The 19,145-nt window shown below is 46.0% G+C and overlaps 1 protein-coding gene across 5 annotated transcripts in view; it reads right to left on the bottom strand.

The window, feature by feature from the left end:
- The window catches only part of PLEKHD1 (pleckstrin homology and coiled-coil domain containing D1), a 57,346-nt gene extending 39,042 nt beyond the window's left edge, over window positions 1-18,304 (bottom strand). The window contains exons 1-3 of one of the 5 annotated variants that reach the window (XM_048854712.2): window positions 17,729-17,865; window positions 3,935-4,046; window positions 226-319 (exon numbers count right to left, since the gene is read on the bottom strand). Coding sequence is in view for 2 of the 5 variants with exons in the window: in XM_048854710.2 (XP_048710667.1) it covers window positions 226-319; window positions 17,729-17,877 (243 nt within the window). In the remaining 3 variants the exon portion in view is untranslated. Of the gene's footprint in view, window positions 1-225; window positions 320-1,139; window positions 1,222-3,934; window positions 4,047-8,891; window positions 9,340-17,728 lie in introns of those variants that run through there. The other 4 variants (XM_048854713.2, XM_048854710.2, XM_048854714.2 and 1 more) reach the window with 4 other exon arrangements.
- Between the last annotated feature and the right edge of the window lie 841 nt (window positions 18,305-19,145).

Genomic DNA, 19,145 nt, shown 5'->3' with positions numbered 1-19,145 from the left:
TCCAGTATCATGTTAGATTTATACCCTGCCAAGCAGCTGGTGTGGTAGTGGGGAACCTGAATTAATTTCAGTTTTCAGAAGGGGTTAATCCATGTCCCCATGCTTCTTGGAGGTTCCTCTGGATCTAATTACAAGGCTGGAGTCAGAGAACCTGCCTGTTATGCTCTCCAGGTGCCTGTGAGAGGCCAGGTGGAGTCAGAGGGGAAATAGCTGGGGGGTGCTCACCTTGGGATGGATATTGAAATACTTATTGCTTTCAAAGCTCTTCTTTTCACTCTCAGAATAGTAAAGCAGAAAACTCTCCTTGATGATGAAGAACCTGAAAGGGGGAAGAGAAGGACAGCAATAAATTCCTACTAATAGTCATCCTTTAAAAAGCACTTACTTCATCAGAGCACTGAACAAACATTACCTAATTTACCCTTACAACAGCTCTCTCAGCTGCGAGGTTTTATTATTTCCATTCTATACATGGAAAAACCTAGGCAAAGAGAGGTCAAGTGACTTGCTCCAGGTCATTAGGCAACTCAAATTTATGCTTGGCATAAGTGGGTTGGCCACTGCCACGGACAATAGAGTTGTAGTAGTATTTGCTAGGAGTGAAGCTGACCCGGTGAATCAGCATTAGAAGTGGGATTAGAACTTCAAAATTCCTTGTGCCCTGCCCTGTCCTGTGCTCACTCCACTAAAGAATGGAAGATAGTTTCCCAGGAATTACTAAGCAGAGATCCCGGCAAAGTTGTCCTTCTTTGTCATCCGGAAATACAAAGGAAATAAAGTCTCTGAAATATGTATCACATTAACTCTTTCTTGCCCTGTTTGGTTAGGTTTCACTATCCCCAGATGAACATGGTATGATAGGCGCAAAACATCACAGCTTCTGTAAAGGAAAAATCAGGCCTCCCTGATCTATTAGAATTCTTTGAGCATTGCCTCAAAATTGTGAATGAAGGAGCACCAGTTGTAATTTTTTGGGACTTTCAAAATGCTGTTGACAAAAGCCTCCCTCTGTTTAGGAATCCATGAGTTAAGAGATAAGGTACTGCAGTGTGCAGAAGCTGGCTACGAAACAAAACACAGAGAACAGGGTTAAATGGTCAATTTTCAACATGGTAAAACATAGGCCCAACATTTCATACCAGGGGAGAAGTTATGACGCTTTATACCAGCTGAGGATCTGGTCTTAGGACTGGTGTTCTTCAGTACATTTATCAATAAGCTGCAAAAAAGGGGTGAACAGTGAAGTGGCAAAAATTGCAACACAACATTATGTAGATCAGTCAAATCTAGAGAAACCTGTGAGGAACTTCCAAGGGACCCGCCAAACTTAAGGGAAAGGACAACATGATAGCAGATGGAATCCAGTGTTGAAAACCATGGTAAGCAATATACATTGTAAGGAATAATTAATTCCCATATGAGCAGTTCAAATTTAAATGTAACTACTCAGGAAAGAGGCTGGTAGAGGTGGTTGAGGTGGGTGGTGGGAGGGAAGCGTCACTGTGGATGGCTCAACAATACCCTGTGATCAATGTGACGCAACAGTCAGAACAGCAAAATCCCTAGTGGACTTAATGGAATCTCTAGCTTTTCTCCTTTTGGGGGGAAAATCCCCTCTGACTGGGTATTTTTTGTTTGCTTTATTTGTTGATTTGTTTGTTACAGGGCTTTATTTATTTTTTGAATATATTTTATTTCCTTTTAGCATGTTTGTTAACATATGTAAAGAATGAGATAGAAAATAATGCTGAAAGTATCAGAAGGCCCTTTTATAAAGCGATGGTACTCTCTCTGGTATGCTGAGTTCTCTTCTAGCTCACATGGGACATAACAGAAATAGAAGGGTTCCAGTGATGAGAGGCATGGAAAGACTGCCATACAAAGAGCAGATTTAGTGGGGACATGACAGAGGTTTAAAAAATAATTAGTGGCACAAAGAAGGCAAGTCTTTCCTTATACAAGAATCAGGGGATCCTTGACGAAAATGAAAGGCAACAAATTTGAAACTGATAAGAGGAAATATGTTTTTACACATTGCAAAACACACCTATAGAAGTCACTATCGCAAGGTCTGGGGGCCAAGAGCTTAGTAAAGTTCAAAAAAAGAATTAGATGTTTATATGAATAATGAAAATATTCCTGAGTTCCATTAGACAGGATTAAAAAAATGAGAAGCGTTATAACCTCACGTGTCAGGGCATAAACCAGCCACTAACAGAGAGGGGTCAGGAAGAAACTTCCCCCTATGGGCAGGCTAATCCCATACTGATTTTTATGAATAATAATGTTTATTATAGTAGTGCCTAAGAGCCAAACAAGATGGGGACCCATTGTGCTAGGTGCTGTACAGATAGAGAACAACACACAGTCCCTGCCCTGACGAGCTTACAATCTAAACAGTCAAGACAAACGTAGGATGGAGGAAGGGACAGGACACAGACAGAGTGAATAATGTGATGGCAGCAAATGGCGTGTTAGCGCCAGGACTGATTTTATTGGGGAGGGGGTGTTAGGAGGGGATCAACTAAATGGAAAAAAAGAGAAGGGAAGGGTAGAGGTGAGGGGGATGGGACAGGGAAGGAGAAGGTGAGAGGGGCAGGTGTGGAGTGAAGCTGAGGGTGAAGAAGGTTTAGAGCAAACAGCCAATCAGGACAGGGACAGAGAAAGCCCAGTCAACACCGTAGAAAGTTCTTTGAATGTCCAGAGGTCCCTGCTTTGGCCTCTTCTGCACCTGCCAGCTGGAGTCAGGCTGGATTCTCTCTGTGGTTTTTCCCCAAAGACACATGGGGGAGGCACCCCCTGGACACTACTGCCCTCACACTGTGTGTGGGGTCTCCCCTACACGGTTCTGTGCTGGGGAAGGGGTGGATCCAGCTGGGCCCCATTTTACCCCCTCCCTCTTGTGTAAAGAGGAGAGGAGCCCTAGCATCATAGGCCTGTTAAATAATAATTAATAATAATAATAATAATTAACTGCATTCTTTGAACAATTCTTGCACCTTCCTCTGAAGCATCGGGTGCTGGCCAGTATCAGAGACCGGATACTGGGCTAGATGGACAATAACTCTGATCCAGAATGCCAGCTCCCATTTAACACACTCTGCCCACCACTGCAATGCAGACGTCTATCAGGTGGAACTAAGCAGCCGTGTCCTAGTACAGGACAGCCCAGCAATACTATGCAGCCGTTTAAGACAACAAGTGAACAATAATCTCCTACCGCACTGAAATTGCAGAGAGAATTTTGAATGAGGCAGAATGTAATTATCCAGCTCAGAATTTGGTCAGCGCTTCATCTTCTGAAAAGTGCCATGTGATCTTTAACAATGGCCAGTGGGTCAGTGCCCTGGCTTTACACCCAAAAGTTTTGTGAACATAACAAACAGTTTGAGAGGCTTGCCAAACCTCAGACTCCAGCCACTCCTGCCCAGGAGTATATTTTGGACTGTGTGCATTTCCAGAGTTAGGCAAGGTAAGGCAGTTTGCTGCATCAGCAGAACATAGCCCTTTTGATTCACACTCCCAGAGCCTCCTGGCTGGGTGGCCTGGATGGCTGCTCCGCATTCTGTTCCCCACACAAGCACTGCTCCTGCACTCAGCCCAGCAGTATCTTTCTAGATCTAAGAGCACCACTCAGGGTAAACTCACTGCTTACTGATCATAGGGTCAAAGAAGGGTCGTAGCTCCCTCTACAACAAATCATCTGAACAGAACCTGTTGACCACCGCTTCATTCTCATGCACCTGTTCCCCTCCAAGCAGTTACTAATTTCTCAACTTCTCAGAGGAGCCTTAGCAACACCATTCCTCCAGCTGGTAAAGCGATGGCTGGCCTGATCTGTAGCCACTGACAATGCTTTGTTGTACACTAGCTAACAGATGGCGATGTATGGGCAAGGCAGTTAGCACACGCGCTCACAGAACCAGCACAGTACCTCGGTGCTGACCTCTGAACTGTTTTCTAAAGTTGCTCATTTAATATCTTCGCTGCTCTTCTTACTAGGCTCTTCTCTCTTGTGCTTGGAGCGCAAGCATTTAGTAGGCTACCTGCAAATTAGAATTAGAAAAAACAAGGGCCTTCACTGAGTGAGATTAAATTAAACTGCACAAGAAGTGGCATAAGAAATATCTTGAAACTGGAAAATCTCAGTCCTGAGGCCAGTGAGAAATGACAAAGGACTAAATGTTTTCTCTTCCCTCAGTGTTTCTAAAGATCTCAGGCTTATCCTGGTAATGATTATTATTGTGTTAAAGTTATGCCCAAGATGTGCTAGATGCTGGACTGCCCAGCTAGCTCACCACACTTTCGGTGGATCTTGACAACGCCCTCACAGGTGTCTCTAGAAATCTCATGTGTATCCCATGAGTTACCTCCTGACCCATGTCAGGGACCAGGGTTTACACTAATCCCTGGGGACAGCACGGGGAGGGACTGAGAGACTCAGAGAAGGGAGGGGGCTGAGACATCCCCATGCCTCTAGCACTCTTTGCCATTACAGTTTCAAAAAGATCAAAGCCCATTTGCCAAAGCTGAACATGGCTCTGTGTGAACCCCTCCTGATGCAGTGATTCCATTTAGGTTTCACCTCTGGGTGATGGGATTTTCCAATACACTACACTAATGGAAAATGCATCAGCATTTACTGCTGCAGCAGTTCCAGACCTGCTGGCACCCAGGGATTCATTCTACTTTGATAACTCTAAAGTGCCCTGTCATGGTGCCCAGGCAAGACATCAGAAATATCCATACAAGCTGACTAGCTCGTTTTGATCCCGCAGCTCTTTGCCCCAGTCTTTTGTTCTTCTCCACTGCATGCCAGCATCCTAGCTATTTGCTTGTTTCATCCACCTGTTACCCTTGATCATTAACCCAGACTGTAAGCTCTTTAGGTCAGGGTGTGACATTGCACTCTACATGATTTTATGAAAATATGCAAATGAGTGTGAATATAATGTATCTGGAATATGCTTCATGCAAAAGATGTCTTGTAAGGTATCATTACAAAGCTTATAATCTACTGAGTGTGGTCATCCTATTTGTATGTATGTATCATTCTTGTGTCCGAAACTAGAAATATGAAATAGAACTCTGAGGGCCTATTGTAGTTATGCAAAGTGTGGGCCATTAATAGTGGTTTGGAAGCTTGATGGCTCCCATGAACCAGGACAACTGACTGTGGATGGCTCTGTTTGCAGGCAGGTCTTTCTATGAGCCAGGCTGGGAGGAATGAAGGCTTGGGGTCCTGGTACTGGAATCCATCTTAAACCTGGTGCTTTTCCATTTAGGAGGAGAGGTGGGGACCCAGAGAGACAAAAGATTCCCGCGTTGTGCCAAAGCTATATAAGGGGTAGAACAGAACAAAGGGTGCTGCAATCATGAGAAATTCCCTAGCTACCACCTGAGCTGGAATAAGGATTGTACCAGGGGAAAGGATTGGGCCCAGACTAGGAAGGTGTCAAGTCTGTGATAGAAGCTTACTGAAACATCTCTGAGGGTGAGATTTCATCTGTAATCAGTTTCTTAATGTATTAGGCTTAGATTTGAGTGTTTTATTTTATTTTGCTTGGTAATTCACTTTGTTCTGTCTAAGTTTGGAACCACTTAAATCCTACTTTTTGTATTTAATAAAATCACTTTTTACTTATTAATTAACCCAGAGTATGTATTAATACCTGGAGGGGAAACAGCTGTGCATATCTCTCTATCAGTGTTATAGAGGGCGGACAATTTATGAGTTTACCCTCTGTAAGCTTTATACTGGGTAAAACGGATTTATTTGCGGTTTAGACCCCATTGGGAGCTGGGCATCTGAGTGTTGGAGACAGGAACACTTAAACTGTTTTCAGTTAAGCCTGCAGTTTTTGAGGGACGTTGTTCAGACCTGGGTCTGTGTTTGTAGCAGGCTAGAGTGTCTGACTCAAACCAGGCAGGGCACTGAAGTCCCAAGCTGGCAGGGAAAACGGGCTCAGAGGTAGTCTTGGCACATCAGGTGGCAGTCCAAAAGGGGGTTTCTGTGATCAAACCCATCACACAGGAGCTGTCTTTTATTACAAGTTTCTACACTGTCTAGCACTGTGAGGACTCGATGCCTGATTTGGATCTCACACCACTTCTGCAACAATTTTAAAAAAATATATTTTAAACATATCTTCTCCTGTAGGGCTTGCAACTCAAATGCTGCAGCACTCTGCTGCTAGCGCATGGAAATCAGAATGTGAAACTGACTGCCCACAAATACAAAATGGAGTGGTCTATTGCACTAAGAAAAATGCAAGCAGCAAACAGTGTAAATGGTGAAAAGTACATTAATTTTTTAAAAATTATTTCAGTTTCAACATCAGGTGTTATTTGCAACACAAGTAAGGACATTTTATTGTTATGTACATATAATTAATAAAAGTCAGCAGAGCCCCCCCTTTAAATCCAAGCTCTATAGTATTAGTTTTTCGGCTGCTTAGTGCTCCCAATAATCCCTATGATTTAGATTTTGCTCTGAGAAAACAGAGTTGAGTTCTGAGCAGTGCTGTGCTTCTGGGGGATTAAAGTCCTGGCCTCCAAGAGGTTGGCAGAATCCAGGGGGATTTGGAATGATAAATACATGAAATAGAATTCAATGATAAATAATACAATACACATGAATAATAATAAAGGAAAAGAAAACCATTTCAAACCTGGATTATTGATGGGCACCTCATGACATGTTACATGCATATCTCATAGCTTCCCTTGTAGGGAGAGACCATCATCAATAAGATTGCCACTTTATAATCGTTGGCCTCTAGGACACAGTCATCACATCACTATGTAAGGACCCTGGGAGACCCTGAAGGGGAGTATGGCTAAGGCAGTGTGAAGAGGGGAGCGAAAGACCCAGAGAAGCCTGGGGGCTGTGAGAGAGACACCCAGCAGAGAGCTGAGAGACACAGAATGAACATAGGCAGTAAGTAGGAGCATCTTGGGGAATGGGAGGGAAAGACGGGGTGGTGGGGAGACAGGACAAGATTGTGGGAGGAGCAGGAAGGGAGACAGACAGACTGGCAGGAGAATGAAAGGGAAGGTGAGGGACAGGAGAGAAGAGCATGGAACAAACGAAAAACATGAAATATTGCACAATGGAAACATTCACCCTTTGTATCTGTTTAGTCACCTTGGGCTCTTTGGCTCCCTATCCCACAAATGTAAAACACTGCCATTGGGCCCCTCATGCCATTTGCCTGCAGAACCTCTCTTTTAAATCCACCCCTGTAGGTTACAGCAGATGAGTCCCTAAAATCCTATCTCAAGCGTTAGGCCCATACTACGAATGTCAGAAACAATTGGCTAGATGTCTCCCTAGTGTGACTTTACTGAATTCACTTGCGTTACACCAGGGTTGAATTAGGCTCAGTGAGCAAGGTTCCCCTTGCACATCAATGTCACTGAAAGAACAATTTGACCCGGTTGTTTTATGTCACTTGGAATCCGCATGCCCAGCTCTCAGATTGGTTCCAGCTGCCATATTTGTTTCTAGCTCCAGCCAATCTCAAGGTAACAGCTGCTGAAATCATGTTGCAATTAAAGTAGGGAAGGAGAAGAAATTATAGTAATCAGAGTTAGGGGATTCAGGTGAAGGTCAGAGGCATTGTGCTCTTCTAGGGTCAGAAAGCAAAGCTGCATCCCATTCAGAAGCTGAGGCTCCTGATCTCTGCTGACAAAGTGCCTTTTTTCTAGCACTGATGGCTAATGAGGTTGGTTAGTGAATGTCTGCGAAGTGTTTTGAGGCGATAACATGCCACACACTAAGTATCAGGATCATCAGACTTTAAAACCATCACTGGGGCTTTAGTCTCGCAGTGCTTTTTTGGCACTGGTCCAGGATTAAATACAGCAAGTCCCAGATGCTGGACCAGTATGATTGGCATTCCCTGAGGCTATCCCAGGAACACTTGGACAGTGGCAGCCTGAAAAACAAGTTAACTCGGAGGCGGCAGCACCTGTAATTTCTTCTGCCCCTCGGGATAGATATAGGCTTTCTTTGTCTGTCTTATATGCTGGTGAGTTCCAGCTGGAGAAGGAGACCGCAGTGAAGGCCATGCTATGGGGAACAGGTGCACAGATCACCGAAATAACACACCAGGAAGGGCGGGCTTTTGACGAACATTTTTCTCTCTCCCTCCAGGGCGGGGAGCCCACTGTGGCAGTCCTTTTCAGGGCAGCCACATAGTGAAAATCAGTCCTTGCAGCGCATACATTTGGACATTTACAGTGTGCTTTTAAGTAACACTTTTTAAAAAAAAATCACCGTGCAGGTTGCCTGTGATTTTCAGAGCTGATGAGAGCACTGAAGACTGATGGCTTCTGTTTATCCACAGAGCAGCTACAGAAACAGCAGCACTTCTCAACCCTGCTTCTGCTCAAACCTGACTCCGGAGCTGGAGGGACCACATCCAACGAGGAGAGGGGAGTTCAATCTCCAAGGCCCATTAATGACCTTGACCTCTGCTGAAATGGCCACACGGTGCCAGTCAGTGGTGGTGGGTTTTGGATGGGGAGCTCACATTTGTCCACTAGGAGTTCGATTGAGACACCCCCTGGCTCTCAATTTCGTTCCTTGTAGATCACCAGATAGGTGTGAGATGGTAACAGCCTGCAGACGCTGCCAGCTTAGGCCTCGATCCTGCAATAGTTAGAGCACAGTGGGCTGCTGCCCCTACACAGAGCCCCATCTATTGCAAGGGGCTCCACATGGACACAGCAGGCTGGCCCACGTGCTACCACCTGCAGGGTCAGAGCCCTAGGCAGCAGTCAGACAGGCAAACTAAACTGGGAAAGCCTCTTCATCGCTTCTAATCCCTTCAGTCCCCTGGGAATAAACATTCTCATTGCCACTGTTTTTTCTGAGCTGCCAGTACCTGTAGTAGCCATCCTGCTGGAAACCAGGCCATGTGCAACCTCAGCAGTATTAGCTCCCTAGGGCAAGCAAGACTTGGTACTCCTTCCTAATTGCTCCATGTATGTTCCAGCTCAGCAACAGCCTGGGACCCTGACTGCCTCTTCCCCGGGTCTGCTCAGCCACCGTCAGCAGGCAGGAGAGGATCGATTTAGTTGTTGGAGGTATTGGGAGTCCTGGGCAGGTGTCTGGTTGCTCAGCAGGTGGTAGCAGGATGGTCAGGCTGCGGGGAGCATACACGTAACGCTGGATATGGGGATGAAAAGGACACATGCTCCTGCCCTGCTCTCCTACTGATGAGCCCCTCAGTGCAGCAATAGGTCTTGGGCATTTCACTCTGGCTCCACTCCCGCCGTCGGCATTAGTGTGGTAGTGTCCGTGGCAGGGAAAGGGGTTGAGCTGCTAGTTGGGAACCATGGGAGGAATAAGCAGCTGCAGGGAGAAGAGGGGGGAAATCACAAGTCAGGCAGCAGAAATTTCTTTCCAAAGTTGCTCTGTACCACAGCAGTCACCCAACTTGGACTTGACCGGTCAAAAGCGCCACCAGTGTCCAGTCAGGGAACCAAGACTGCTGCTTCTCTCTCAGGGGGCTGCTGGGAAGGGAGCTCGTTTCCACTGAAAGACGTTGCATTGCCTGAGGCATTAATCTCTCCCTCTCCTCCTGGCTGGAGAGGATGCTGCTAATATCACTTCAGATTATTGCTTATACAAAGCACAGCACACAGATGTCACAATAATGACAGATGAACTCAGGCTGTCAGCCTTGTTCCAGTACCAGACCTCCCTCAGCCACTGTGGATCAGTAACAGAGACAAGCAACCAAATGAAATAACTTGGGCTTTGCCACAGTATAGGTTGGTAGATTGAGACAGCCCTTTTCTCTGCTGTTTTTCCCTATAGCCCTCTGATTCTCCACTGCCTTGTACCCTCAGCAGTTATTTACACCTGTGCAAAGTGAGCGTACTGTTCTGATCTTATGTAAATGGCTACACCAGGGGCAAAGCAGTGAAGAATCAGGTCCATTCTCGCTCATTTATACACAAATGGCCAAATCTAGTAGTCTTTATACAGGCAAAGCTCTCATTGACTTCAACAGGAATTTTGCCTAAGCCAGCACTGCAGGATTTGGACCACATGCCCCAACTACTTGTCCCTAAACTCATTCAGTCACAAGCACTTAGTTTGATGGAGCCGGGTATTGTCAATGAAGATTCTTCAGGGGGTCAGAAGCTGAATTCCTCCTTATACTGGTAGATGGATTAATTACCATTAATCTGTGTTTGCTCCATTCCAACCCCTGTCTTTGATAGTCCCAGGGCAGGAAAGAGCATTTCCGCTGTTGATGATGAGACAGGAGGTGGGGAGGGCAGTGTGGTGTATGTACATATGGAGAGTGATGGGAGGGCTGCATAATAAAATGCTAACTAAGGGAACTCATCTAGGAAAACTTGTTTTTCCAGCTGGCCTGCATCCAACATTTGCTGACACTCTGCTACAAATGATGCTCTGACTTCAGAAGGTCTCCCCCTACTTGCTTTTTAACCCTGTTTGCCCCTCCACCCAAATTGGCTCTATGCTATCTGGCTATAACAACTGCACAGGGTCTAGATGAGGTGGAAGGTGGCTATTATCATCAGCGTTCCAACATAAAAGGTGTTAATTATTACTCCCAAGTCCCCCTGCACTCTGCAGCCAGTTAGACCTATTTTCTTTGACAAGGTCCCTGGGCTCTGCAGCTCTCTGGTGCAGCAGGCTGGGAGCTCTAAGGCATCTTCCTTTACATTTAAAATTGAAGTTTTTAATTAAATATGAAAAATTAATAATAAAATCAGTTCTCTATCCCTTCTGTTTATTTTTAATAGTAAATTCTCCTCCAGGAGAGGGTTGTTTGTGACAGGGATAAGGGAAATAGTTAACCATGTAGAAACCAGATCTCAGAGTTGTAGAGTTGTTAACCCATTGAGACGCCTAGGGGCAGTTCACACCTCTCCAAACTATTATTTCAGGCTGTCTGCAAATTCAGGAAGAAAAAACTGCTACAGTCTACATATCCTGTTCTCAAGATTATTTTCAGAACCACAAGGACCAGAATTTTTAAAAAATGAAATCTTGGATGCTTGAACACATTTCTGTGGCAAAAAGGTGAATTGTATGTCAAATTCCACGTGTGGAATCACCAAATAGGAACCCCATCTGCCCTGCCCCATTATGGGATCATAGTAATCAGACATGAGATCCCATTAGAGCAGTGATTCTCAAAGTGTGGTCCATAAAGGGCTGGTGATCTGCAAAATAAATATTTCCAGGTGGCCCACACAGCTGATTCTGCAACAAAGATGGAACCTGTGTTGGTCTTCAGGCAACGACAGTTCCTACTAGATGCAGCTCTTCTAACAAACCTCCAGAGACTGTTTAGGCCAACTAGACTCCAAACAAAATTAATTCTTTTTTGCATCCTCTGCAGCAGCTTCACGGCTCCCTTAATCAACTGTTTCTTTGTTGTAAATTCAACCATGATTCAAAGTGAGAGGTAGCAAACCACAGAAAAGGACAGAGCCAAAAAGCTTCTGTTGTCTGGGAAGACTGGAGCATTGAGCACTGCTGGAAAGAGGGTAAATTTGGTCCTAATAGATCTAAAGCCCTTTATACGTGGAGAGTAAATAAACAGCAGAGGTACAAGGTGGAGGTAGGTAACTGCCCGTGACTCATTACATTGAATTTATCCTAACTCCTTACCACTGGGATATTACATTTCCTGGAGGAAGGTGACATTGGGGGTGGAGCAGGAGATGGTGCATGAGAAGGTCCTTCTGAAGGAGTGGTCCACAACATGAAAGAGTTTATTACCACTGTAATAATGAGGGTCCTGATCCTGTCAGGCGCTGAGTGCCACCTACTCCACCTAATTTCAAAGGGAAGTCAGGACACTCAGTGTCTTGTGGGACAGGGCTCGATATCATCAAGTCCATCCCCATACAAGGTATGACTGAGCCTTGATCCTGCACGGAGCTCTGTGCAGGTGAACCCCTGCAGCCCCACAGAGCCCCACTGAAGTCAATAGGACAGGGGGCAGGTGCAAGGGCCTGCCCATACATACGAGTTTGCAGAAGCAGGACTTTAGATGGTCCCCTCATACATACCAGCTCAGGGCCGGATCCACATCCACACTCCACTCCAGTGGCAGCAAAGGGGACTCAGGAGATCTGGGCTGTTCCTTATGCTGGAATATACTTTCCTGGTTGACCTTGGACAAGTCACTTTGCCTTTTGGTTTCTCAACTCCTGGTCTGCAATATAGGCTTGATGAGAATATTCCCCTGCCTCACAGAGAGGGTTGCAAGGATGAATCAAATGTGAGTGAGGCACTCAGCCATCGTGGTGATAAGTGCTGTATAAATGCCGGCTGCTGCTGTTTGACCCGAGCAGCTAGTCAAAGTTGGGGGCCCGGTGGGTGTTCCAGTTGGAGCAGAAATTGGTGGTAGTCAGGTATTTCTCTGTACATTCTTTGTAAATCAAATTGCACTAAATTCCTGTGTCTCTGAACTCAAAAGGAATCAAATAGTGGGAAATAGCTGCTTTTGCTCACAGCACCAAGAACACTGTTTTCAGCCTGCAACCTGACCCAAAAACCTCTCCTCAGGTTTCTTCTGGGGTCAGCCACATGCTTTTAGCTACTCCTTCAGGCTGCCTCTGAATCTGTTCTTGTCTAAGTTCAGCATCTTTGAGATCTCTCCTCCCCACCTTCCATGGCCCTACTGAAAACCATATTCAGCCCATAGCACCAAGGCAGGCGCACACACAGCTATTGTGTAAGGCAGTGGTTCTCAACTGTGGTCCGCCGCTTGCTCAGGGAAAGCCCTGGTGGGCTGGGCTGGTTTGTTTACCGGCCACGTCCACAGGTTCGGCCAATCGCGGCTCCCACTGGCCGCGGTTCGCTGCTCCAGACCAACGGGGGCTGCAGGAAGGGTGGTCAGCACGTCCCTCGGGCCGAGCCACTTCCCGCAGCCCCCATTGGATGGGCACAGCGAACCTCGGCCAGTAGGAGCCGCGATCGGCCGAACCTGTGGACGCAGTAGGTAAACAAACTGGCCCAGTGCGCCAAGGGCTTTCTCTGAACAAGTGGTGGACCACAGCTGAGAACCACTTGTCTAAGGCTATGTCTACACTAGCACTTTTGTCGGTGTAATTTATGTTGCTGAGGGGTGTAAAAAAACATCCCTCTGAGAGATGCTCTCCCGCTGACATAGCTACCGCTGCTCACTGGGGATGGTTTAATTATGCCAGTGGGAGAGCTCTCTCCTGTCAGCTTAGAGCATCTTCACCAGAAACGCTACAAAGAGGCAACTGCGCCTCCATAAGTGGTGTCGTGTAGACATAGCCAAAGTTTCACTCAACCAATCAGTAAAATGTTGTTGCCCATGTCCGGAGTGACCTGTCTGATCAAGTAGCCCATGGACATCCCTGAGTCCCCCCCTCTACATACGTTTCTTTCCAGTCTCTCCAGCAATGACCTTCGTACAACCCTATAAAGCAGAAACCAACACGTGAAGCATGCAGCTCTAGCAGGTGCGCACCTTTAGCTGTGTAAACCTTCTTCCCTCATCTCCTGATCTGGTCTCTCCCCACATCACATGATGTCATACTTCACTTAGGTTGTAGGCACCTCAGGGCAGGGAATGGGCCTTTAGGTTTTATGCAAGGTGCAATGCAAATAATAGTAACAAACAAACAAACAATAATAGGATTTCATAACAACAAAGCCTTCGCCATAATCAACAAGACCACTAGTGCATCAAGTCACCTGTCTCCAGCATTGACCAATAATATCCATTGAATTAAATTAAGATGAAAAACACCTGGTCCCCCTACCCTCTGACCTAATATACCTGACCAAGGATGTTTTGTTATACTGGGGGTGGGTGGATTATTTCTTGAGCCTCAGTATGATCAGTTTACACAAGCCTGCAAGAGATGATTTCACAGTAAAACCCTTCTGTGCTTGAGAAAGTAATGCTAGTTCTACCGAGAACTTCAAGAGCTAGCATCTTTAAGCAGAAACTGGTGACACGGCATCTTAAAATCCAGCCCTCTGCAAATCCTGACATGTTAAAAGCCCTGAGAGCTCTGCAAGGAATTGCCATCTGTAATGTGCACTGATGCAAATGCACATCCAAACTGCGAGGCTTGCAGGAGGGAAGACAGCAAAAAGAAACACGGGATGGGAAAGTCTGAGAAAGATTCAACATGCTGCAGAACCTGAAAGCCTCAGCAAGTTTATGTCCCATTTTCTTCCAACGGTTCCTCTGACTTCCCTTCCCCTGCTCAAACTCTCTTTTTGTCTTCCAGGACCCCAGTGCCACTCCATTTTTGCTTTTCTTCCAGACCCCTTGCTTTCAAGTCCCCTGTAACCTCTTGCTCCTATGCCCCAGCCTTCCATATGCTTCACTTCCAGGCGTCTCCCTTTCCTTCCTAGGGTACGTCTTCACTGCACCAGAGTCAGCCCAGGCTCTTATGCAGGTTCTAGCCCCAACCCCCCTACCAACCACACAGCAAACCACCTGACCCAGGGTTGGCAGTCCTTTAAGACTGAGCTAGCTTACTCGGCTGGGTAGAGTGGGGTGTGAAAGTCCGGGATTAACTTTCATTCACTGGAACTCACCCACTTTGCAGTGAGGATGTAGGCAAAAGAGTCACCCAAGTGCTGACAGTCCTCCAAAGCCTTCCCACAGTTCTCTGCAGAAGATAGACAATTTCTCTTGCAGTTGACATAACTGACTGGAAAAGAATCCTAGAGCATCTCAGTGCAAAGAACCATGGGCTATGCCCACAGACACACATGGGCAAGTACAGAAATGTGAGGACACAGGAATGCAAGTAGGGCTTTGAAATGGGGCCAGTTGCCCCTGGGCTAAGTGAACCTGGGTGCTCAGACCTGGGTGGTAATCACCCACGCTAACTGCCATGAAGCCATACCCTCACGCATCTCCCCACTCTCTTCATGCCTCCTGGCTTCCTCTTGTTCCCTTTCACCATTTACCCCAGCCTCCTGACTTCAGGATACCCAATCAATTCCTTTCCTTCCAAGCCCAAATCCCTCCCCATTTCTTTTCTCCCAGAGTACCTCAGAGTTCCAGCTGCAGCAAACATTCCATCCCATCGCATTGCTGGCTCATGAGCGTCTCCCCCACCTCTTGCCACCTGCTATCACTAAAATATTTACAACTCGCTGCCGAAGGGGGTGACTTCTAGGAATAGAACAGTGTTAAATAAATAATGACTCAAACGTCGGATAGAGTTGGACAGTTTGGTTGCAAGAGATTCTGATTGAGAGGAAATGAGCGTGTTAAGGACTCTTTTTAATCTGTGTCATAAATATAAAGGGAAGGGTAAACCCCTTTAAAATCCCTCCTGGCCAGAGAAAAAAATCCTCTCACCTGTAAAGGGTTAAGAAGCTAAAGGTAACCTCACTGGCACCTGACCAAAATGACCAATGAGGAGACAAGATACTTTCAAAAGCTGGGAGGAGGGAGAGAAACAAAGGGTCTGGTCTGTCTGTCTATATGCTGCTTTGCCGGGGATAGACCAGGAATGGAGTCTTAGAACTTTTAGTAAGTAATCTAGCTAGGTATGCGTTAGATTATGATTTCTTTAAATGGCTGAGAAAAGAATTGTGCTGAATAGAATAACTATTTCTGTCTGTGTATCTTTTTATAACTTAAGGTTTTGCCTAGAGGGGTTCTCTATGTTCTGAATCTAATTACCCTGTAAGGCACCTACCATCCTGATGTTAAAGGGGGGATTTCTTTACTTCTATTTACTTCTATCTCTATTAAAAGTCTTCTTGTAAGAAAACTGAATGCTTTTTCATTGTTCTCAGATCCAAGGGTCTGGGTCTGTAGTCACCTAGGCAAATTGGTGAGGCTTTTTACCAAACCTTGTCCAGGAAGTGGGGTGCAAGGTTTTGGGAAGTATTTTGGGGGGAAAGACGTTTCCAAACAGCTCTTCCCCAGTAACCAGTATTTGTTTGGTGGTGGTAGCGGCCAATCCAAGGACAAAGGGTGGAATATTTTGTACCTTGGGGAAGTTTTGACCTAAGCTGGTAAAGAGAAGCTTAGGAGGTTTTTCATGCAGGTCCCCACATCTGTACCCTAGCATTCAGAGTGGGGAAGGAACCTTGACAATCTGCCTTGAAGGAGATCTTGCCCTTGGTTATTCTCTCTTGCTGGGAAAACACCAATCCTTGGCTCTTTTCAGCAGCACAATCACGTTTGTTTTGAAACATAATTAATGTAACAAATGTATGTAGGCGAAGCTGCGGTTACTTATCACAAAGCACCTCCCAGAAAATTACACCTCAGTTTGCAGAAAAATGTTGCAGTACACACAAAGGTGTGTGTGTATGGGGGGGGGGGGTGGCCTTCTGCGGCCTTGTGCAAAAGACTTAACCACTGTATGCCTCAGTTTCCCCAGCTGTAAAATGGGACTAAATAAATAAATAACTCTGCCTTTTACAGTGCTCTCCCACAGGTGGTGGCAAAGCCCCTTTCTGGGGAAGAACTGTCATCTCCTTTTTACAGAAGGGGAAGCTGAAACTCAGAAAGGTTAAGTCACTTGCATAAGACCACAAAGCAAATCACTGACAGTAGCAGGAGAGAAATACAGGTCTCCTGACTGCCAGGTCGAGATCTGAACTGTTAGACCACAATTCGGACGGATAATGGTATTTCCCTGCTTCTCGTGGTGTTGAAAGACAATCTGTTTGAGTGTGTAACATATTGAGAGCCTTAAACAGAAGGTGCAATAAAAGTGTGAAGTGTTATAAGAAGAGCATATATATGTAAATAGTCACCTTTTGTTATTTGAAGGTCACCGGAAATTTTTTAAAAATGTAGTGAAACTTACACTGAAATAACATCAACTTTAAACAAACAAAAAACCACCCACTGCTTCTGTAGTAAAGTACATACTTCTACCCAGATAATAAGTAACAAAGGTATAGCCACCTACAAACTTCCTGGTCACCAGTATGCAACACACTATGCCAACTTTATAGCAACAGTGGGGATAGAACTTGTACTCTCCCTCTTCAGAAGCAGAAAGAGAATCTCTTTTTGCTGTTAGCAGTATAGCACCTACGACTCAGAGTGAAGCAGTTCTGATTCCAACCCCCAGAAAGCAGCAGTACACATACACACTAGCCAAGTATCTCAAGGAGCTTTACAAACACTAATGAATCAAGCCTCAACTCCAGAACAAGGTAGAGAAGCAACCTCGGCCGCTATCACACAATTATCACACTAAAAGAAAAGGAGTACTTGTGGCACCTTAGAGACTAACCAATTTATTTGAGCATGAGCTTATCACATGCTCACACTATAATATCACACTATAACATTTGGAACCAGTTCCAATGCTGAAGTGATGTGTATACAGCACAGGGGTGAAGCAGGGCTAGAAGGAAACTGGCTGAGATGCCCGGTGTGTACAGCAGTCTCAGAATGGGGGAGCTGTCCCCAGAGGTTCACACTGCTAATCTAACCCCTGCCTCTGAGCCCTCCCTATCCCACTTGGAGCCTGCCTGTGTATCCTTCCCTGCTCACCCAATGGCTCTTTCAGAGATTCACCCAAACCCATCTAACTGAACACTTAATTTTATCCTCTCTGCCCCAGCTTGTCAACCCCTCAGAGGGTCTAGCTGCTTATCTATCCCTCCCCTCCCCCCTTGAACTCTGCATTTTCCACTGAACAGACAGAGTCCTGCAGTGACTGCACCTCATCACAGCCAAATCCTGCATCTTACCTTCTGGACCATTTGGCAGACTGCCTCCCAAAGGGTCTCTTCCAGAGCACGCCATACAGCTGCACTTTGGTGCTGATATCCAAGACATCCGAGTCTGCCTGTTCCATGGATGGAGAGGGGGAGACAGAGTTGGATTTTGAAGTGAACATCGTAGATGGATTTTATTCTAACTCTCCCCCTTTGCCTGGCAGCTCAGGGAATCCAATTAAATGCAACGACCCAGAAGGACATTACCAGCCACTCCAACAGAGAGACTGAGGCTATGGTTTAAATCAATAACAGGACTGCTCAGTGCTCAGGCGATAATTCTCCCCCGATGCAGAGATGATGAAAGTGTCTTCATTTTGTATCACTTTGTGATGCATTACGGAGAGCGCAAAGGTCCCAGCCCATGAGTCAGAGGGCTGAATAGAGCCACAGACCAGGAATACAGAGAGAGAGCGCGCACGCTCAGAAATAATGCAGCAAGCCTAATTATCTGAGTGAGAGCCAGGGTGTAAGGATGGATATTGCACTGAACACTCAGAAGCCCCAGATCGGAGTCAGAGGAGACAGTCTGCAAATTGCCAGGCTTGTTTCTGTGACACATGCCCCCAAAGTCTTGTGCCTGCTCATGAGTTCTTCTGATTGGCTCATGGGGCAAGGTGAGCAGAGTGGGTGTGAATCAGTGAGCTCCAATCAGACTTCCTCATCTATTTGGAGAGGTTTCCTTTCTGTGCCAGCCTGGAAGCCAGTGGCTAGGGTTCAAATGCTTGCTCTGGTTTGAATGGGTATTGTCCATGACACCAGTCTCATTCTTCCTTAAAGGGCCATTGCCAGCAATAAAATAATCTCTTGTACAACTCATCAATCCCAATTCTGGGACTTGGGACACATTACGCTTTCTGCTGCTCCCTGGAGAGCTTCACCACTCCATTCATATCCTCTGACTCCATCGCCAATGAACAGCTCCCCAGCCATTGCCCACCCCACACAAAGTCCCTCCAAGAAACACTTCTTCCCCAGGGCTCACAAGAAACCACAGCATAATGTTGTTCCAAGTTCCTGCATTCCGCATCCTGCCTTCTCTGTCTGTCTCTGATATTGTTAGATCTTTGAGGAGGGATTGCCTTGGTTTTATCTTGCCCAGTGCTGAGGGCACATTGATGGCAGCATCTAACAAATGATAAAGAGAAGAAGTTAGAAGTATTATATTAATAAGTTTTGTGAACTGGTAAAATCAGAGTGAAAGCTGGTGACATCTAGTCGGGGTAGGCAAACCCAGCATGCTGTTCCTATTCTCTCTACGTTGAGTCCCTTCTGTTGCATTACTTTACATCTCTTTCTAGACCTGTCCCTGAACAGTGCCAAGAACATGCAGCTCCAGCTGCAGTCAATGGGACTTTGAGTGCTCAGCCCCCCTCAGGATCAGGCCCAC

The sequence above is a fragment of the Caretta caretta genome, chromosome 6, assembly GCF_965140235.1.
Source record: "Caretta caretta isolate rCarCar2 chromosome 6, rCarCar1.hap1, whole genome shotgun sequence".
NCBI lineage: Eukaryota > Metazoa > Chordata > Testudines > Cheloniidae > Caretta > Caretta caretta.
The sequence above is the reverse complement of the archived record's forward strand: the minus strand, read 5'-3'. Positions and strand labels throughout refer to the sequence as shown.